The sequence below is a fragment of the Ovis aries genome, chromosome 19, assembly GCF_016772045.2.
Source record: "Ovis aries strain OAR_USU_Benz2616 breed Rambouillet chromosome 19, ARS-UI_Ramb_v3.0, whole genome shotgun sequence".
NCBI classification, from domain to species: domain Eukaryota; kingdom Metazoa; phylum Chordata; class Mammalia; order Artiodactyla; family Bovidae; genus Ovis; species Ovis aries.
This window is the reverse complement of record NC_056072.1, coordinates 10,251,744-10,274,719: the sequence shown is the minus strand read 5'-3', so window position 1 is coordinate 10,274,719 and position 22,976 is coordinate 10,251,744. Positions and strand designations below refer to the sequence as shown.

General features: G+C 42.0%; 1 protein-coding gene across 4 annotated transcripts in view; it reads right to left on the bottom strand.

Annotated features, from left to right (window-relative positions):
* STAC (SH3 and cysteine rich domain) overlaps positions 1-22,976 on the bottom strand; it is a 117,039-nt gene that overhangs the window by 2,502 nt on the left and 91,561 nt on the right. For 2 of the 4 annotated variants that reach the window (XM_004018214.6, XM_042235833.2), the window contains exons 9-10: positions 11,225-11,276; positions 10,993-11,130 (exon numbers count right to left, since the gene is read on the bottom strand). In XM_004018214.6, the coding sequence (XP_004018263.2) occupies positions 10,993-11,130; positions 11,225-11,276 (190 nt within the window). Of the gene's footprint in view, positions 1-3,721; positions 5,440-10,992; positions 11,131-11,224; positions 11,277-11,449; positions 17,103-22,976 lie in introns of those variants that run through there. The other 2 variants (XM_012099374.5, XM_042235834.2) reach the window with 2 other exon arrangements.

The following is a 22,976-nucleotide window of genomic DNA, read 5'->3' as shown; positions in this document are numbered from 1 at the left end:
TGTGTCACTGCTGGCTGAGGTCAGCGGACACCAAACTGGAAAAGAGGGACTGGTTTAGGGAAATTGTGGCTTGGACAGAAAAATAATTCGTAAGAAATTAGGCACCACCCTGGGTTTGGAACTAGATCCAGGCATTGAATGTTTTCTGAGATTCAGCTTTATGAATGAGGATCAGCACAGTAGGACTGGAGGTGATGATTCTGTGTTCCCTTCACAAGTGTCCTTGTTGAGAGACCCCAGAAGGACAGAATGAGATAACATTTAGCACAGAGCCTAGCATGCGCCACTCAGTGAGTCCTTGATGCATTATTTTATAATCCAAAATAACAGCCTCCACTTAGAGGGTTCCTGTCATATACCTGGAAGTTTATACGTAAAATATCAGGAAGTCAAAGGAAGCTATTTCATTCCTGGTCCCAAACAAACAGATGCTAATATCTTGCATACTTTGGGGCACAGTGGCAAAGAACCTGCTTGCTAATGCATGAGACACAAGAGACGTGGGTTGGATCCCTGGGTTGGGGAGATCCCCTGGAGAAGGAAATGGCAACCCACTCCAGTATTCTTGCCTGGAGAATCCCATGGACAGAGGAGCCTGGCGGGCTACACTCCATGGAGTCCCAGAGAGTTGGACATGACCGAGCACACACACACTCATTTCTTGTATACTTCAGAGCAGGATCGCCTACACTAGACTTTAAAAGGAGGTGGTTAATATCCACCTGGGCACTTTGTCATTCACCCTTTACATGACATTGAAGGGCATGTAAGGGCTTCCCTTGTGGCTCAACTGGTAAAGAGTCTGCCTGCAATGCGGGAGACCTGGGTTCAATTCCTGGGTCGGGAAGATCTGCTGGAGAAGGGAACAGCTACCCACTCCAGTATTCTGGCCTGGAGAATTCCCTGGACTGTATAGTCCATGGGGTCACAGAGTTGCACACAACTGAGCGACTTTCAAATGGAATGGAAGGGTGGGTATGTTCCAGCTGTAAGTGAGAAGTGGTTTCAATGGGCTGTTACTGTGTTGTGAGTTTCTCCTGTTGAACTTGCTCCCAAGGGTGGTGGGTTGTGTCTTAGGTTGAATTCTCTAGGAACAGAGCCTGAAATAAGAATCCTTGCACAAGTGGCCTGCTGTGGGAGTGCTCTGGGGAGGTGGGAAGTGAGGGAAACAGGATGGGGCAGGAGAAGGAGCTGGAAAACTTGTGGGCTCAGCTGGACGTGAACCTCAGCCTGATCCCACAGCAAGCTCCAGAGTTTTAACTGTGTCATTGACCCCCTTAGAAGCAAGGGGTCTGGCAGTTTGGACCACGTTAGATATTAGATATCACTGTAGAGTGAGAAGCATAACCTCTCTGGGAGGCAGCTCTCTGGGGGATTTGCTGGAGAAAGGGCAGCTATGAGTTGTTAGTCATTGAGACAGCAACTAGAAGATGGTGCCCCCGTCTAGTGAAGGAGATGCAGGCAGGGCACCAACAGAAACCAACAGAGTGGGCTCTTCTTTGACACAGAATAAGGAGCTTTATAGTTACATACCAGGATACTTCGAGAGCCTGATGTGTGACTCCTGATGCTGGGGCACACCACGGACTGGTGTCTGATTCATGTTTCAGAAATCTCCTACCTGTGGGTTAAGTGCCCCCCTTGGCTCCATCCCATGTTGGGCCTATCTGGCTAAAGTCCTACAGTCTAACTCACTTCTGAGAGCACATATGCTAATAAGGTTTCTCCTTGCATTGCTTCCAAGCTAGTGTGTGTGTGCGTGCTCAGTCACTTCAGCCCTGTTAGACTCCTTGCAACCCTATGGACTGTAGCCTGCCAGGCTCTTGGTATTGGCATTTTCCTGGCAAGAATACTGGAGTGGGTTGCCATGCCTTCCTCCAGGGGATGCTCCCAACCCAGGGATCAAACCTATGTTTCCTGCATCTTGGGCACTGCAGGTGGATTCTTTACCTCTGAGCCACTTGGGAAGTCCTGCCTCCAAGCTCATTAACATTTAAATATGCTGCCACTTAAAGCAGATAAACAGTCATTTTATTTCAAAAGATTTCTTGCCTACCACTCTTGGATTCAGTCTTCCTCTCAAAATACCTGGGAAAAGATAGGGAACTGGAGGTGGAGGAAAAGTGTCGAAATACTGAACATACAGACTGACAACCATTCCAGAAGTTGAAATTTCTCCAAGACCTTTGGAGGTAAGCTCAACTGATGACAGGAGCAAGTTGTGCTGCTGGACTAAGGATAAATCTACCAGACTAAAAGGTGCCACAGCCATGCTTGGTTGACATCAACAGCCATCACTGCCCTCTTCCCACGCAGCAGAGTGGGGACTTATGTTCTGTTGTTGCTCTGTAGCCTGCAGGACTCAGATAAATCCTAACTGGTCCAAATGTGTTTCTGTCCTCTGTGCCAGCGATTCTCCTAGTGGTTCCCATGGGACTCGTTCTAGCCAATGAAACAGGAAGGACTATCTGCTTGGAAACTTCTGGGAAGATTTCTTTTCTTCTTGTAAGAAATGCACTGGGAAGAAAAATCTCTTTCTTCTGGCAAGGATTCTTGGAGGGCCTGCAACCCTCTATAACCACGAGGGGAGGTGGCTAACATTTCACTGTTAGCAGAACAGAGGGATGGAGGAATCTAGATCCTTGATCCTGGGATCAAACTGCTGAATTACAAATCCAAGAACTGCTCTGTATCCAGATCTCTTATTATCTTAGTAAAACATACCTTTGGAGGGCGACTCAAATGGAGTTTTGCGACTTGAGATATGTATTGGTTTACTACTGCTATCATAACAAATTACCATGAACTCAGTGGCTTTCAACAACACAATCTAATATGTATACATATAGCTGACTCACTTTGCGGTACATTGTAAAGCAACTATACTCCAATAAAAATTAATTTAAAAAATAAAATAAAAAATATTGGGGCTACCAAAACAAAACAAACACCCCAACAGTCTGGTGTCACAGTTATCTAAGTCCTATATCTGGTGGGCTTGGCTAGTTTTCTCTGCTCTGGGTTTCACAAGGCCAATACCAAGGAGTCAGTAGGTCCTATTCCCTTTTCTTCTCTCCTGTTTCTCTAGGACAGAATGCTGTTCCAGGCTGATTTAGGTTGTTGCTGAATTTAGTTACTTGTAGCTGTAGGCCTGAGGTCCCGGTTTCCTGGCTGGCTGCCAGCCCCGGGTCATTCTCAGTTTCTAGAGGCTACTGGAATTCCCTGACTTAAGGCCCCTTCCTACCTCTTCATCCAGCAAGGGTGGGCTGAGTCCTTCCCACACTTAATCTCTCTCTGACCTACCCTTCTGCCTCATCTCTCTTCTACCCTCTTTTGCAGCATCTTTCTGGCTCCCAGAAGCTACACTTCACTGCCTGTAAGGACCCAAGTGATTAGATCTGGCCAACTTAGACAGTCCAGGCTACCCCCGCCACAGGGTCCATGACCTGTGACATAATTACGTCTGCCAAGTTGCTTTTGCACATGAAACAAATCTAGATTGGTTTCCTGTGGTTGCTGTAACAAATTACAGTAAGTCCCTTAAATACAAACCAGCTCCATTCCAAGACATGTCTGTAAGTCCAAGTTGTTCAGAAGTCCAACAAAGTTAGCCAAGTTACCCAACTAACACAGTCAGTTATATAGTACTATACTGTAAAAGGTTTATAATATTGGGTTAGATAAAATGTACCTTCAGTTTTTAAGTAAAAATAAAAGACAGTTTTCATTTTCACCAAGAACTTTATTGAACAACATATGCACCATTTTGTTCCACTACCTTCTGCCGCCATCTTCCCAACTTTTTATCTTTTTGAGCAAAGATCTATTCCAGGTGCCTTTTACAGTCTTTCCATGAACTGAACTTTTTTTTCCATTAAGAGAATCTTATAAAGACTGAAATAAATAGACATCTGAAGGTGCAGTGTCTTGTGAATATAGCAGATGAATCATAACTTTCCAGCCAAGCTGTAACAGTTTTTGCCTGGTTATCAAAGAAATATGCAGTCTTGCATTATCCTGTTGGGAGACTGAGTTTTCTGTTGCCTAATTTCAGATGCTTTTCATCAAGTGGTGCTTTCATTTTGTCTAACTGGGAGCAGTCCTTGGACTTAATTGTTTCTTTTTCTTGGAGGAGCCCATAACAGAAGAGTCTCTTCCAACCCACCATATACAAAACATCACCTTCTTTGAATGAAGAGCAGCCTTAGGTCTGGTTGGTGGTGGTTCACTATCTCTTCCATTCTACATTATTATACAGGATCCACTTCATTGCTCCTCACAATTTGTTAATGGAACACATTTTTGTTACATTTAAGAAGAGAATTGTATGTGGAAATATGGTCAAGAAGGTTATTTTCACTTAACTTATGTGGAACCCAAATATCAAAGCAATGAACATAACCAAGCTGGTGCAAATGATTTTCAATGCTCGATTTGGATATTTTGTGTATGTTGGCTATCTCCCAAGTGGTGTAACGTTGACTGTTCTCAGTTAATGTCTCGATCTGATCACTATCAACTGCAGCTGCTCTACCTGACTGTGGAGCATTGTCTAGTGAGGTATCTCTAGGGTGAAAAGTGCAAAAGTGCACTTTTGGCACTTTTGATCAGTCACAGCATCTTCTCTATACAGTGCACAAATCTTTTTCTGCATTTCAGTTGTGTTTTTATCTTTCTTGAAATAATAAAGCATAATATGCTGATAATGTTGCTTTTTACTTCCATCTTCAATATAAAAATGCTACACAAAAATTCACCAATTTTGATTTTTTTAAAAAATGCACGCTGACACGACAGATGTCACACTATACAATCCAACAAAATTGTTTTGAATGAAGTGAAAGACCACTAAGCACTACTAGAGCCAACTTATGAAAAAAACAAAAGGAAATTTGGGGCCAACCTGATACTTCCCATGCAAATAACACATAAAAAAGAAACACAAAAAATAAAGAAGACATTTTTACAGGACAGTACCTTGAAAAGTACAGCAGTACAATACAACAGTTGGCACTGCGTAAACAGGCAAGAGGAGTTACTGACTAGAGGACGGAGAGAAGGTAGGAGATGGTAGAGCTGAAGGATCATCAGCAATAGAAAACGGAGGGCAAGCTGTAATTTCACTCACACCTGACCCTAATGGTTCTGGTTTCTTGCTGGATTCAATTCTATCTACCCTCTTGAAAAACATGATCCAGCGATGTCTGGGAAGTAGTTCTTTTTTCCTCATCGCAGATGACACAGTAGCACTGGACTGCATTCTGAACAGCTGCTTCAACCTTCGTGGACCATTCTATGTTCGGGTCCTGCATGTCAAAAGCTAACAGTGCCTCCTCAGATAAAGAAAACCCCCTTGTCACTTCCTGTGGCGTGAATTCCTTCGGTTCCTCAGCAGTATGAGCTACATCACCACTGCTTTTACACGTGTTTCTGGACATCCTGGGTTTGAGATAAAGATACTGTCTTACTGTGCTCTATACAGAACTGCATGTAAAGCACACGAAAGCACAGCCACTGTGGAGGATGCATGCACAGACAACGCGCACCAGACACGTGAGCTAATGACTACGTGACTGGACACGTGAACACACGCTCACATCTTTGAGAGCTTGCAACTTCAAGGTTCCTATGTAGGGGACTTACTGTGCCACAAATTTGGTAAACTAAAGTAACACAAATTTATTATCTTGCAGTTCTGGAGAGCAGAGTCCCCAGATCAGGGTGCTGGCAGGGCTGTGGTCTCTCCAGAAGCTCTAAGTGAGAATCTATTTCCTTGCCTTCAGCTTCTTGAGGCCACCCGCATTCCTTGGCTCGTGGTCCCTTCCTTTATTTTCGAGGCCAGCAACACAGCATCTTCACATTCCTCTTTCTTCCTCTCTCTCTTCTTCCATTGTCATCTCCTCTGACTCTGACCCTCCTCTCTCTTATAAGACCCCCTGTGATTACATTAGGTTTACCTGGATAACCTACATCTCAAGATCCTTAACTGAAAGAAGACCTGCTGCAGAGGAAAGAGGGCTGATTAAGGAGAAAACACTGTGAGGAAATAAACACTAAATTAAAATCAATGTCAGGAGTGATCGAAGTCTGCATAAGAACTTCAGAAAACTGAAATGAAGTGGGGGACTATCTTGAAACATTCTCCTAAGAAGTGAAGTGATACGTGGGAAGCAATAAAGAGATTAAAACCGTAAGGACAAAACAGTAAAACAGATGATCCAACTGAAGAGTTATTAAGCTCCTGAAGGAAGAAGCATTAAGATCAAACGGCAAATGACAAACTGAGGGAAATGTTGGCCATGTATAGCAGATCAGGTGTCAATAGTTTTAAGGGAGAAAGCGTTTTCAGTAGCATAAGAAAGTACGTAAAGAGATTATTCATAAGGAAATACAGGGGCTTCTCTGGTGGCCCAGTGGTTAGACATCGGCCTTGCAATGCAGGGGACATTGGCTGACTCTCTAGTCTGAGATGATTCCACCGCAGGACAGCTAAGCCTGTGTGCCGCAACTCCTGAACACGCTCTAGAGCCTGCAAACCCCAACTACGAGTCTGTGTGCCGCAGCTGCGGAAGCCTGAGCGCCCGCGAAGCTCTGCCCCGCAACAGGAGAGGCCACTGCAACGAGAAGCCCAACCAGAAGCCCGCAGCTCGAGAGTAGCCACCGCAGAGCAACAGAGAGCCATCACAGCCAGAAAGGAAAACAGACAAATTCTCTTTAACAAAGAAATTCAAATGCCCAATACATACACGATAAAATTTCAACTTCCCTAATCACCCAGGAAATAAAGATTACCATGAAATATTACTCACTTCTAAAAATGACATATCATTTGTATGCTATACAAATACGTAATAAACAGTAATACTCAGTTCTGGCAAGGATGTGGTAACCTAATTATTCTCAAAAATAGCTGATGTGGGTGTAAACTGGCATAAACTTTTGGGAGGCAGTGTGTATCAAGAACTGGAAAAATGGTTTATTGGTTTTCCTGTAAATTCTAAAGTATCTTCTAAAGAAGGAATCAGAGTTATGGAAAAAAACTTAGATTTAGAGGTGTTCATTGCAGTTATCCATAATAGTTTTTCTTAAAATTCTGAATATCCAGTCACAGAGGAATACTAAATACTTTCTTGTACATCTGTACATCTTGTACAGCTGGCAAACTTTTTCTGTAAAGGACTAAATAGTAAATATTTGCAGGCCTTGTGGTCTCCACTGCAATGACTCAACTTAGCTGCTGCAGTATGAAAGCAGCCATAAGCAATATGTAATGAATGAGTGTAGCAATGTTCCAATAAACTTTGTTTTAAAAACAGGGCCAGACTGATGCAACCTCTGATCTATATGATGATATGTTATATAACTGCTAAAACCTGTGTTTTGATAAACATTTAATAACTAAGTTAATAAAAGTTGGGAAACTAAATAGAATATGATATCAAAATAAGAAAAATTTGGTGGGAAATAACACGAAGGTATTTATGTTGATCATTGCTTGATGGTTGAACTACCTTGATCTTGGTTTTCTTCTTTATAATTTTGGGGGGTATTTTTCAAATTTTCTCCACAATAAATGCATTTTAGTTTTATAATCTAAAAATGATTCATACATTAAAATGCTTTTATAGAACATAAGAATCAATTAAAATAGTTCTCCAGGGATGATGGAATCATGGATGAATTAAAAAATAGTTTTATGGTATTTAAGTTGATCTCATAAAGATAGTTTTTTAAATTTTAGAAATGAAGAAAACATACTTTAGTGCCAGTGCAAACTCTAGATATGTTCTTGACAAAAAGATAACTTAATTCTGCTTGTAGCAAAAGTTCTGTGGAAACAATAATGTAATAATTGTAAGACAAATGAACCCCAGAGGCAGAAATGTGATTTAATCACAGAGATGTGTTGAATTTGTTTTCAGAATCAAATTTCTTCTATTTCCCTGCTAATGACCATTTGTCTCTTTGTATTTTTAGACTTATAAATAGCATGCTATTTTCTGATGTTTGCTGCTGTTGTTTTAGTTGCTAAAGTTGTGTCTGACTCTTTTGGAACCCCATGGACTGTAGCCTGTCAGACTCCTCTGTCCATGAAATTTCCTAGGCAAGAATAATACTGGAGTGGGTTGCCATTTCCTCTTCCAAGGGCTCTTCTCGATCCAGGGATTGAACCTGCGTCTCTTGCACTGCGGGCAGGTTCTTCACCCCTGAGCAACCAGGGAAGCTTTCTGATGCTTATTAGGTAATTTCTCGGGAGGCCTTGGCTGCTGCAGATGGATGTCCCATTTAGGCAGCAAGGGTAATGACTCTGCTCAGCACTGATCCGTGGTGGCTGGGCACTGTGCTGGTGATAGACGTGACTCTCATTTCCATGCCAAGAGGTAGACACTGCTGTGCCAGTCTTACAGATGAGAACACTGACATTCAGAGGTGATTTTGCCAAAATCACACAGGGTATAGACCATTTCTGTATGACACTGGAATCTGTGCTTTTGCTACTACAGTGAACTCCCCTCAATCAATAAGCAAGATTCAAACTTTTATACCTAAAATAGTTTAAGACACTAAAGTCGAGATAAATTTAAATTTTTTCTCAATAATTGATTTTTTAAAATGTAATTTTCTTTCAGGGGGCTGATATTTCCAAAAATTGCTTGCCACATTGATGACAAAGACTGAAAACAGAGAGTCTGTGTAGAAGCAAAGAGACCTCAGTGCATTTTGCTGACGCACATGTAACTGGAAATAAAAATGCCTTCAGTTGTCACAGAACTACTAGAGGACACAAAAGTGAGAAACGGAAATGAAGGTCATTCTCGAATTTTAGCTTTGATCGGAACACCCAGGAAGTCTGTAAAAAGACTAATTCGCTGCCTTTGCCCTGAAGGTTTCTGCTTCAGCAGATCTGGGGTGGAGTCAGAAATCAGCATTTTCAACAAGCTCCCATATTATTCTGATTCAGATGGTGCAAAGGCCACCCTTTAGAAATATCAGGCTAGACAACTACCAGCGGTTATAGCATTTTCCTACAGTTATGGGCAGATCATGTGGTTCTAGGTTCAAGCTGAAACGCTGTGCTGGGTCTTGAAGATGACTCATTAAAGATGCTGGGTGGTTTGTCTCTCCCCTACCCCAGCAGGTTGTCAGCTCAACCATGAGAGTGGAACGCACGTATATGAGCTCATTTCCAGAAAAAAATTGGGGGTTGGGGGGATATGGTCCAGGAATTGGTGGAAGTCATTGACTGAGCAGCTGTTCCACTTTTGGAAACTGATCAACTTAAGCACATTTTAATTTGCCTTCTGGTTGGTTTCTTGCCATTCCCTTCTCCAGGGGATTTTCCCAACCCAGGGATCAAACCCGGGTCTCCTGCATTGCAGACAGATTCTTTACCCTCTGAGCTACCAGGGAAGCTCTATTTGTATTTTAGTAACATAAAATAATGTTTAATCTCAAATGGGGAAGCACAAGATTATTCTGAGAAGAAAAATCAAACAAGCTAGCAAAATTACGTAATAATGCTTTGCCAATAAAGATGAACATCCTTCCTGGATGTATTTCATTCAGAAGACTTTCCAGATTTTGTAACAGGAAGGATACAGTTGAGTAATCTTGGAGAAGTTTGAGACATTGACATGGAATCCAGATGGGAAATGTGACCGTTTGCTTTGTGGGGTGTGTATGGCGTTAGAGATGGGGTCTCAGTCTGATGTGGGTGATTCCATTGCCTGGAATCAAGAATGACTCAGTAAGGCTTCTGTGGCTTCTGTATGAGCAAGAATGTGTTCCCAGGGGTCCTTCTGGTCCTAGGACACTTGCCTTTCCTGGGAATTGACTATGCAAAAGGCACTTTGCATTCTGAGTTTGTTCCACATCGTCCAGGGCACATGGCTCAGTGGAAGGCACTGACTTGAAGCTTGCAGGTCTATCTTTAAGTTCCAGCCTGGCCACTTGCCAGGTTTTTGCCCCCAGGCAAGGCACATCACCTCTATGAGCCATTGTATCCACATTTATAGGGCATGTGTAAAACTTCAACAAATAAAATACACTGGGTTGGCCAAAAGGTTCGCTGGATTTTTTTCTATAAGATGGCTCTAGTAGCACTTAGTTGTCTTTAACTTCATTTGAAACAATTTTGTTAGATTGTATTGTGACATCTATCATATCAGCATGCATTTTAAAAAAAACATCAAAATTAGTGAGTTTTTGTGTAGTTATTTTAATACTGACGACAGAAGGAAGAAGCAACATTTTTATTATGCTTTATTATTTCAAGAGAGGTAAAAATGCAACTGAAGCAAAAAAAGATTTGTGCAGTGTATGGAGAAGGTGCTGTGACTGGGCGAATGTGTCAAAAGCAGTTTGAGAAGTTTCATGCTAGAGATTTCATGCTGGAGGATGCTCCACAGTTAAGGTAGTGGAACAAAATGGTGAATACACTTTTCAATAAAGTTCTTGGTGAAAATGAAAAATATGTCTTTTAGTTTTACTTAAAAACCAAGGGAAATTTGTAGCCAACCCAATAGGTAGATAAGCTTTGTAAGTATTATATAAGCTATATGTTTGGTTCCCAGGGAAGGCAACTGAGCTTCCTAACATTTTGGTTTTGCCTGTTTAGATCCTGCTACACTAGTATCAGGCTTCCCTGGTGGCTCAGATGGTGAAGAATCCGCCTACAATGTGGGAGACCTGGGTTCAATCCCTGGGTTGGGACGATCCCCTGGAGAAGGGAAAGGCAACCCACTCCAGTACTCTTGCCTGGAGAATTTCATGAGGTCGCAAAGAGTCAGACACGACTGAGCGATTAAAACACACACACACACACACACACACACACACACACACACACACACAATATCATTGGACTAAGAATATCTTTTCTCAAAGTGAATACACTCACGTGACTCTACTCATTCAGATTTATTGGTATTTGTCAAATGACTATTACTCTATTTTGGTCACACTTGGTGTATGCTGGTGGGCTTTACTCACCTGATTCTCTTTCAGTGTTATCTGCCCCTGTTCTTTACACCCAATGAAGGTTCTAACACATCTAAAAATCTTCTCATTTTGGTGTACTCTCTGAACAAAGTTGGCTGGAAAGAAGCCAATTCTGTCTTGAATTTTCCCCTGAAAGCAAAAAAGAGGCATGCAGCCATAATTGTAGCATTCATGGTAATGATAGTTACCAAATGATTTTTCTTAAAGACAAAGAAATACTTACTTTCCACCAGTCTTCATTAGCATCCTCTAGAAGAGTAATCATGTCTCCTGGCCTAAAATGAAGAATGAATGAGTTGGGTGGAGGGTAGAGGGGGTGAAAAAGAGAAAGATGGTATTTTCAAGTCAGAAGTGGTAGCTTTTCACTCACCCAAATAATACTAAAATAAAAATGACTTTTATCTGCTCTTCCCACCCATGAAAATAGCTTTGTTAGAGGCTGAATGTATTAAAGAACTTTTTAAACTTCATTTTTATACACAGATGATCATCTCTGCATTGTAAAAAACTCTAAAGTGTGGAAGTCTAAAATATGAAAACCGGAGTTTTTTCATATTCTGCTCCGTAATCCCCCTCCCGCCGTCTAGAGGGGACCACTGTTAATAGTTTCCTGTGTCTCCTTCTGGACTCTTTTCCACGCACTGACATTTACACAGAGATATGTAGGTGTATTTGCTGTTTCTTTTGTCTTCCATCGACGTCTAGCATGAGGCATTGTCTTTATTATTAGCTGCATCTTCTCAGTACCTTCTTGAAACCACTTTTACTTAATTTCCATTGCCCTGGCCTGTCACTTTTTATATTGGTATAATCAGGAAGCTTGTTTTAGACTTGTGTGTGTGTGCATGCTATATCCTTCATTAGGGATTACTTGGGTTTAACTGAAGACTTATATGATGTTTCTGCTATGGGTGTTGCAGATACGGTGATTATTTGCCATCTCTAATTTGATTTTCACGTCCACCTCTGCGTGTGTGTGTGTGTGTGTCTTTTATTCCTTCTACTCAGCACGAATGGCACTTTTACTCTCTGAAGACTCATATTATTTTTCAACTGCGGAAAATCTTGTCCACTATTTTTTCACTCTTTTCTCCCAGTCATTTTCTTTCTTCTTTTTTCCTGGAATTTCTAGTCAACATGTGCTGGACTTTCTAGATCAATCATCTATATCTTTTGTCTTTCTTACACATTTTCTGTCTTTAACAACAAATCTAGTCTAAAATTTTTCTCAATTTAATCTTCCTAATTGCTTAGTTTGTGTATGCGCTTATCTCTTGTAATATTTATATTTATTACAGTATTGAGGGTTTTAGGGAAATTTTAATTTCCAAGAGTTCTTTATCATTTTCTGAATGTCTCCTTTTCACATTTGTCAACTTTATCTTATGGACGGAAGAGCATGATGGATGTTGCTGAGGATATTATTAGATACTAAAAACAATATTTCTTCCCTTTATTAAATTTGTTTCCATTAGGATTAGTTATATTGTTCTTTGTCTTATTGCTTCTTTTTTTGATTGTGCTGAGCAGCATTTGGGATCTTAGTTCCCTGAGCAGGGAATGAACCCATGCCCCCTGCAACAGAAGCACAGTTTATCTTAACACTTTACTTTTCCTTCATGCCAAGGGATTTTGTCCTGCACCTGTGTTTCTTGGCTATTTCTTTATATTCATAACTGAAAACACAGGGTATGAATCTCTGGGTGATTCTCCACTATCAAATACATCTGTGTCTGCAACAAGTGAGGAATAATTTCAAGCTCTGCTGAAGACAGCAGGGTGTGCCAGTTGATGCATCTCATCTTCGGATGCTTGAAAGTACAGCAGACAAGCAGTCTGGGGACTCCACCACCACCCCAATGGCAAAAACAAGAGCGGCTTTCTTAACCCTGGGAAGGAGAAGGTCCACTTATTTCCCTCCATGTAAAGCTGCCTTTTCTTTCCCTACCAGTCTCTACAAGCTCTGGAGGTCCAGAACTACCTCCAATTCCTTTTCTTTCTCAGTCTTTTGGGCCACACAGGGGCACACTTCCCTGGGCACGGGTTCCCTTTCTTAGAGCACAGGTGATGGTTTAATTCTAGAGTCAAACACCACTGCTGCCTATTGTTCATTCTAAGCAGTAATAATGGGTTATGAATGAACACTGTTGGGACTCTGTATCAGTTATATATTGCTGTGATAATGCTGTGTAACAAACAATCCCCAAATCTCAAAGGTTCCCTGACATTCTTGGGTGCTGGCTGGGATGACTGGGGTGATTTTGCCTTATTCCATGTTTCTCATACCCAAGAAGGCCAGTTTGGACATTCATGGCATTGCCAGGGCAGCAAATGGAGATGTGAAAAACACGTAAGGCTTCTAATGAATAGGCTCAGAACTGACACATTGTCATTCTGCCTCAAAGCAACTCTGGTGAAAGGAACTGTAAAGTCTCAGGGCAAAGAGCAGGGATACAGGGACAGTGACGAATTGGGGCCATTAATGCAATTCAGCCACTGGGACACTTGCACGCTCTTTTGTGAGATCAGTGTCTGTTTGAATATGCTCTTATACAGATGTTGCTCTCTGAGCATTCTTTGGACTCTGGTCATCTTCTTTGACTCTATTTGCTGTAGTCTCCCAAGAAATTCCTAAGATTTGGGGGTTTCTGATAGTGTTTTTCTTATTTTCTCGTACTATTATGGAGATATTCTTGGAGAAACATATTTCTCACACTTTAAGGGATTGGCGCAAGAAGGGAAGCAGATCCGTGTGCTCCGTTTGCTATTCTGGTTCAATCTTCTCTGCTGTCATTTTCAATTCTCGGTTAATATCTATCTTTGTAGGGGACTCCAAATATAACAGGCTTGTTACACATGAAGCATTAAACACAACTGGCATTTTGGTATTTCAACAGTCACAGTTTCATGCTGATGCCACAGAAAGCGAGGAGGATGAAAATCACTCCTTTCCCAGGTGAGGGATTTAATTAAGCAGCACGGATGAAAGTCAGTGTAAAAAAATGCTTCGAGCTCCAGCAGGTTTATTTAACCTAGTAACCTAAGAAACTGTGTGTCAGCATCAACTAGAGCGACTTTGCTGATGGTCTGGCAGAAATTATAAGTAGGGAATCAAGATTGGAAGAGGCATCTTTCCCTGGGTGTAAAACAGTGCTGCCTGAATCCAACCTCTATTAAAAAAAATGTATTCATTTATTTGACTGCACCAAGTCTTAGTTGCAGCATGCAAACTCTTAGCTGAAGCACATGGGGTCTAGTTCTCTGACAGGGACTGAACTTGGGTCCCCCTGCATTGCAGAACGTGGAGTCAGCCACTGGATCACCAGGGAAGTCCTCCAACATCTATTTTTATGCTCTGGATGGTCAATCTTGACCATGCCCAGAGGTGGACAGTCCCTGAGCCCATGACCCACGTGAAATAAACCACACATTAGAATAAAGCACTCACTGGAATACAAGCTATAATTGTATGAGAAAGATCAGATATCCTGACAGCGTGATGGGGATTCTGTCTTAGGAAAGAGTGCTGCCAGCAAATTGCTGAAAATTGCTTGGTGAGTGAGGAGTATTACATTCATCCCTTTATCCTTTGCTGTTCTGTTTACCTGCTCATTCCACAAATATTCTAGACCACTGACTCTGAAAGGATGATTTTACTAGGGACTGGGTATACTTTGCTGAGTAAAGGCCTCATGGGAGCTAATATTCCAGTGAGAAAGAAGGATAATAAATAAGCAAATGCATAATTAAACATTTCATAAATAATAAATATAGAATGTATATGCATAACTAATAAATATATAATTGCAAATTGTCTTCAGGGCGATCAGGGAAATAAACAGGATGCATAAAGGATGAGTGATTCCTACTGATACGACTTAAATACTCGAATCAGGAGGCAGAGACAGCTAATGCGGTTTTCATTTTGGGAAGGATCTTGCTTTAGGGTGGTACTTGAACCCAAAACAACAACAACTCTCTAATATCTGGGTCGGTACATGTGTGGCTTGTGGGGCTTCTGCAGCCCTCATGCCTCTGCCTGGCACCCCCCCAGCAATCTCAGCATTCTTTCCCACTGAGCCCCCCTTAGATCCTTTCCCATTCTGGGCTCTGGGCAGTTGATCTGAGCAAGCACGTAAGGTAAAATCATTCAGTGTAATGTAATATATTTAATTTATTAAAAAAATGCCTTGACCCACTTTGAAACTCTGTCTAGGGACTGATCAGTTCCTCTTAGACAACTGATTAAATTAACAACCCACACCACCTCCCTTTTGGGGCTCGAATGCTCTGGGGCACTGTGTACCAGCCTCATCCTTAACTGCCCTGGCGTGGGTTCCGGACAGCTCAGGACAGCCTCTGTGACTGGAGCCTGGGACATTATTCAAATTAGCTAACCTGTGGGAAGCCTGGGAAACCTCACTAACCCAGCTGCTGACCACATGTAAGCTGCCCCTACAGCTCCAGCTGCTGTTAGCCCGACTCCCCAGGCGCTGGTGTGGTCCTGTGTGGCCGCACCACACACTTCACTCTCAACTGTGGGTTCTCTTCTAACCTGTTCTCAACTTAGTCCTCTTCCCCTTCCTTCTGCCCACCTGCTCTCCTGAGGCAGAGCCTTGCCCAGGATCTTGGTAGAATGGAGGCCTAAGGCTTAGAATTCTCCTTCCCTGGGTTGTTCCTAGGATGGACACTGCCAGGGTGTGACTCTCTGCCTCCAGCTATTTTACGCCTCTGTGTTGACTGGAGCCCTTTCCATGAAATAATTCTTTCTTATTTTGTGTTATCACACTCTGTTAGTAGAAAGTCTTGCTCTGGTATATCAGTTATTTTCTTTCTTTTAGGTGACTTTATATTCTGATCCATTATATATAGATTTTATAATTTAACTCTATATTTCCAAACCTTGGAGATGAACTCAAAAGAAAGTGAAAGTCACTTAGTTGTGTTGGACTCTTTGTGACCCCATGGACTATACAGTCCAGGGAAGATGAACTCATCTGGCTCCCAAATACTTAAAAAAGTTTGTGCATGCTAAGTCACTCAGTCTTGTCCGACTCTTTGTGACCCTACGGACCATGGCCCACCAGGGTCCTCTGTCCATGGGATTCTCCAGGCAAGAATACTGGAGTGGGTTGCCATGCCCTCCTCCAGGGGATCTTCCTGTTTCTTTTGCTTCATTCAATCAATCAGAACATCCTAAGTTCAGGTAAAAATTCTGCTGCACTGTAACCCAAAGTTATGTTGTTGTTTTTGTTCAGTCGCTCAGTCATGTCCAACTCTTTGCAGCCCTATGGACTGCAGCACGCCAGGTTTCCCTGTCCTTCACCATTTCCTGGAGCTTGCTCAAACTCATGTCCATTGAGTCGGAGATGCCATCCAGCCATCTCATCCTCTGTCGTCCCCTTCTCCTCCTGCCTTCAATCTTTCCCAGCATCAGGGTCTTTTCCAATGAACTGGCTCTTTGCATCAGGTGGCCAAAGTACTGGAGAATTATATACATCGATAAAATGTACAATGCACTTCAGAAACAATCCAATTTGGAGCGGAGAGATCAGAACACTGCAGCTGGCCTTTTTGTTTGCTCAGTAAAATGGGTCTTAAACCTTGAGGAAGACTTTCAGGTTGCCAATATCATGGTTCAGGGAACATCTTAAAATTCTGAGGGAATTGTGGGCTATCCACAGGAGTAGGAAGAAAGTAACAAAGCTAACTACAGAATCATGGCTTTGCGGTGAGGAGGACAGAGTTTATTTGTGAGTGTGTATATGTGTGTTTACATGTATGTGCATGTAAGCTGGACGGTTGCTGTCTGGGGTCGTTTCCAGAAGTCCTCTGCTTCCCTCATGTGGTTTCCACTCGGGCACAGCAACTCATCCCGCCCTCACCCAGGTACACTGGTTTCAGGGACTATGAGGGCACAGTGTTCACAGAGCGTATGAATGATGCAGGCAAGCCCAGCCACCTACAGGGAGCTCTTCTGCAAGGTTAAGTTATGAAGATGCTTGAGTCTTCCATGGGTGGGGGCTCTCGAGGGTCGACTGTGAGCTGTCTCGAGGCCCCCCATCCAGCCTGTCTCCGGTCCCCACATCGAACACAGATTCCTATGGTTGGAGATAGTGACACCTTTTTAATGAGGTCACGTGTTAGGTCTTAGGTGTGTACTCAGGATAAAAAGATGCTTCAAAGCATCAGTCATCTTAACTGTCAGGTGTAGATAATAATAGTACATTCCTTACTTTTTCAATGATTAAATGAGTTAGTACTTGAGAAACACATTTAGATAAGCCCACAAGAGATGGTGGTTATTATGGTTGTTAAGACATAGTTACTGTCCTCAAGATATTGGTGATCTCAACTGGTAACTTAACAGTATCACTGCTAAATGAGAAGAAATACACTCAAGGGGCACAGACATGTATGGAATTAAGCCCAAACAAAAATTCCAAACAAATATGCTTCTTTGAGACTGAGCTACCTCAATGATATTCACATAAGGACATACTCCAAGGTATCTATATCTCCATCTCTCTATACAGTGAACTATATTGACTTTGCAAAGTTGCTATGTGGATTAAATGAGAAGACCTATGTGGAAGTCTTCAGCACTGTGAATGATATACAATAAAGGCTTAAAAATTATAATTTCCTTCTAAAAATTTAGTTTTTCACTGGGATATGAGAAAATTCAGTGTCCCCTTAGGTTTCACAGGGACAATTGCTTAATGTAATAACCTTTGACCTCCTAAGTGGCTTCAAAAGCTGACCTTTGATGTAATTCAGAGTTTTGGAAAAGTTTCTCTCTCTTCACATCCCCAACCCCCTTCTCTCTTCCCCTTGACTCCAGGTAGAGACCACAAAGTTGTGGCAGGCTCAAGGTGGAGGGAGGAATCTACTGCCCACGTAGCTGACTTCAGGGGAGATGCTGGAAGGGTGCAGGTCCCCGCTACCCAGAGCCTGGGGGACAGCAAAGTTCGCTGAATGAAGTGGGGGAGACTAGTAGCAATTACATACAAGGAAGAAGATCAAGAGAGACTTTCTTCCTAAGAGGGTTTGATTCCACCACTAAGTCCACTAAATCATGCTGCCTCTTGTACCGCTGAAACTTTGTGAAACTCCTTAAAATTGCCCATTTTACTCTGCAACTATCTGGGGATTAAAAAAAATTTTTTTTACAGTTTCCCATTCATTAGGCAAAAAGAACCCCAAATCAAGCTTACATCAACCACTCTTACTCAGGCCAAACAAATCTCCTGGAGAAACCCAAGCCAAGGGGAACAGAAAAGTAAAAGTGAAAGTCACTCAGTTGTGTCCAGCTCTTTGCGATCCCGTGGACTATAGCCCACCAGGCTCCTCTGTTCATGGGATGCTCTAGGCAAAAATACTGGAGTGGGTTGCCATTCCCTTCTCGAGGGGATCTTCCCAAATCAGGGATCAAACCCACGTCTCCTGCATTGCAGGTGGTTTCATCACCAGCTGAGCCACCAGAGAAGCCTCAAGGGGAACAGAAAAGGAGCCAGCCAAACTGCTCCATTAATTTCAGATCTATTGCTGAATTTCCCCCTAGACCCCTTCCTTGATTTCCATTATCCTGGTCCGGAGCCTTTAAAATCTTAGCATATAGTTAGGGAACAAGGAACTCCTAAACTCTGCAGTGTGATTTTGTCTTAAGCTTGGCATCCATAAGACTTGCCTGCACCTTCTCAAGTCCAGAGACCAGCTCAGAGAGAAAGCATTCAGCTAAAGGGCCATTTGGATGAGGCTTGGTAAATGTTCCTGAACTGTCACATATCATGCTCTCCAGAACCTAATTGAAAAAGGCATTTGAGTGAGAGAGAGGCTGCTAAACACATTAGTGATATTCGGGAAGATCTGGGTTTCTTGACATAGCACAGCGTCAGAGCATAATATGCATCAGAGACTTTCCTCAAATAGCCCTTAATTGTATTTTGATGTCCTGGTGACTGTGAAGATTATTTTTAAATCAAATTGGTGCATAGAATTACATTTAGCTTTAATTAAGTTGATACATTTGCCAAGCAGTAATGTACTTAAGAGAATGGAAGCAAGACACCAAGTCTTATTTTGTCTAACACTGTCTCGAGGGCTCTCCTTTTCTTATTTTATGGAGGATTTATAAAACCTTATAGAGTGAAGGACGTTACCAAATAAACCACAGGCCAAAGCCCCAGTGCTGACCAGTGTATTGAGCACTGGCTGAGGATCAGAAACCTGCATCCCATTTGGGTCGGCCACTGGCCCACTGTTCATCTCAGGAGAAATCAGTTAAGTCACAGTTGTTCTCAAACCTGGCAGATTACCAGAGTCTAAGGGAATATTTAACCATACAGATTTCCAAGTGGGAATTGAGTCTCCAGTATGGGTGTAACCCAGGAGTCTCTATTTTAATAATGTTCTCCTGGAGATTCATACAGATTGTAACACGTGGTTTAACCATCCTAACCATTGTTTTCTCTTTTGCAAAATACTGCTTGCTAGAACCACCTCACATCAGTTGAAAGAAGGCAAGGGGCTGTCAGGGACAATTTGGAAGACTCTGAAATGGGCACAACTGATGATTGATCTGGGGTGCTGTCTGGTGCCCCCTTCTGGGTCACCTCCCCCTTTCAGTGTCTTTGAGTTACTGCACATCTCTGCAATAATGCAAATGAGCCTTACCCCGAGAAACGTTAGTGAACTGTGTCTGGTAGAAAGTAGTCAATGACTACCCTGTGAATATTATCTACTTTTGCACCTATTTGTAAGTTCACATCAGCACTCCTAACTGCCTATATATGGGTGCTGAGTGAATTTTCCTTTGAATCAGATGTGAAAGTGTACTGGTTCTCTCATTCATTAGTGATTCGAATTAAAATTCTGACATTAAAATGATTTTAATTTTAAAAAATTATCCTTGACCAGGAGTGACTTTTCATGAACCCCACTCTATAATCACACAGTTCCTGTTCTTTTGAACCAAATTTAACAATCCAAATAGATTTATAAGGAGTAATGTGAGTGGCCAAAAAGGGCAAAATTAACACATTATCTGAATCTGCTAATATAAATTGTCTTTCTTTTCAGAGAGGAAACCTGCCACCTCAGTGTAGGATGGAAAGCCTGGGGTAGAAGAAAAACAAGTGGATGAAGGGTCTGCCTCCCCAGGTAATAGCTCCAAGCCTCCACTTCCACCTGTGGGTTCCTGGACTTGCTTCTCTCTCTCTCCCCTCAAAAGGGTAAAAGACCATAAATTGTCTCCTTGGAATATGAACTAAACAGCCAAGTGTCCATTTGCTAAGGTTTACTGAATTTTAAGTCAGTCTTTCCAGAATGAAGGCTGGGATGAATATAAGAATCTAAATATGCTCCTGCAGTGAATTTCCACAACTTCTTTTGTAATGGGATTTGCGATTGGCTTGCATCTGGCACCAGTTGTTCTTATAGTTGAACGATTCTTCTGTTACCCTTTCCTCAGTGGAAGAGAGAATGACTGCTCACTATTTAAGCCGTACAGGTACTCATGTCCACCCTTTCTGAAAGTCCAGGATGGGTTGCGATGCTACTCCTTAAATCTTCCCTGGCTTCCCAAGGCTGCTTCAATGCCTTCTTTTTTTTTTTTTTTTAAAAAAGATTTAAATGAAATGGTGTAGTGTAAATAACTTGATACACAGTGAAAGTGTTAGTCGCTCAGTTGTGTCCAACTCTTTGTACCCCGTGGACTATAGCCCACCAGGCTCCTCTGTCCATGGAATTCTCCAGGCAAGAATACTGGAGTGAGTTGCCATTCCCTTCTCCAGGAGATCGTCCCCACCCAGCGACTGAACCCAGGTCTCCTGCATTGCAGGCGGATTCTTTACCGTCTGAGCCACCAGGGAAGCCCTTGATACACAGTATATGCTCCCTAAATATTAGCTTCCTTCCTCTCTTCCTTCTAAGTTTTAGATCACGGTTCTATTCTGCAGTGGGATGATGTGGTCAGAAGACCTGATTCGTCCCAGTTGATGTTTCAGCACCTCCCTGAGGTGCAGCAGCAGCATCTGGAACTACCTCTCCGCCCACAAGACCTCGTATTGAAGGGACTTTCTTGTCGAGGGCCTGCAGCCTCATGGCCATGGGAGCTCTTTGATAACAGAGCCTGTGAACTGTGCACACTGCAGAGAGCACATACTCATGCACCACGAGATGGGCGGTGGTAGAGGAAACAAATCCTGGAGATAGCCGCACAAGGGTTAGGGTCCCCCTTGACCTTATTTCAAGCGGCGTTTTCAATAAATCAGGAAGAGGTGAATTCAGACCATCCCACCTCCAGAGGACTTTGTGAATATTAGCTAATGGGACGACTGGTTGCCTGGTTTTGTTCAGACTCACACACAGGAAAATCTGGGACTTATGGCTTCCAAGAAAGAGTCTGGCAATTCAAGACTTTAAATCAGGAATCTAATTTGGAGTTACAAAAGAAGATACGTTTTTCTTTTACAGCCCCCAAATTTAGGTATTTTGACACAAACAGATTGAGTGGCAATTAATTTACATCACTCTTAAAATTTAATAATATTCAAACAGCAGTTTCCTCATTCCCTCTTTTGGCTCATAGGAATTTTTCCTCTCCTCTTCACCCCTTATGAAACATGGCCATTATCATACAAATCTGTTTGGAGAGAACTAATAAAAATGAAAATGATTTAGATGTGGAACATGGATTCTTTGGAATAAACATTCGTGGTCACTTAAATATGTATTTGAACCCTTGAGTTTCTTGTTTATGCTTGATCTTTTATTTCAGAGTCCCTACCAATGTTTCTGGGGTTCATGCTTCCTCAGAGTTATTTATATATGCCTACTATTCAAATACTATGTCAACTTGGCCAAGCCACTGAAGTTATTCTTACAGATTTTAAAAATATGCATCAATGTGAATTAATAAGTGATATCTCCAAGAATATTTTGCAGACTTTCAATGAGACAGGTTACATTGTAAATATGGACGGCAGGATTTCCTTTCATCAAAAGGCTAAGCATGGGTTATCAAGCTTTTGCTAATATGTGTGTATAAATGCACATGTATTTGAGTGTGCGTGTCTGAATCTGTGTGTGTGTGTGTGTGTGTGAGACTGTGAGTTTGTGTGTATCTGACTGTGACTCTGCAGGGGTTACGTGCATATGTGAGTGTGCCACACACAGTCATGCACATGGCCAGGAGAATGATGGACACACGGCTTTTGTGAAATAATGAGACTGTCTCTGATCATGATGCCAGTCCTGATTATAATTGGGTTAACCAGTTTGTATTTCAAGTAGCATTTTGAAAAGCTTTGCTCATTACTTAAGCTGGCATTCCATAAAGTATAATTTTCAGGACTTTAAAAAAACTAGACAGTAAAGGTGTTTGGTGGAGACTGTCTAAGACCCTTTAATGACAGAGGTTATCTACTATGCAAGCTCATTACACTCAGACAGAGGAATCCAGGTGGCTCTTTGATGTTATCAGACCTCAAATTATCTGCAAGGACAGCTTGGAGAGTCCTCACATGATGGCATCACATCTTGTGTATCAGTGGTGAGATTCCACACCTGGAACATGTCCTGTCAGCAACCACAAAACCTACTCAGAAGGTAAGAGACAGGGTGTCACAGCCTCCTTATTGCCAGACTAATTAGATAAAGTCTCCTTGGATGTGTTCAAAGATTAGACAGAGTTTTGAACTATATATCTATAAAGATATATACACTATATATCTTTAGAGTAATTGATCAGAAGACCAGGAAAATAAAATGTATTATGAAATGATACAAATGATGAAGAGACGGTATCTAAATATACTGTACACCTCACTTTGTACTGGGCACGAAATCTCATCTCATTTTTTTTTATTATTTATTTTTTTTCATTTTTTTTTTTAACATTACTTCATTGCTCAGTCTCCCTAGGAAGGAGAAAATGGAGGCTGCAAGAGATTAAACAGTTTGCTCAAACTGAT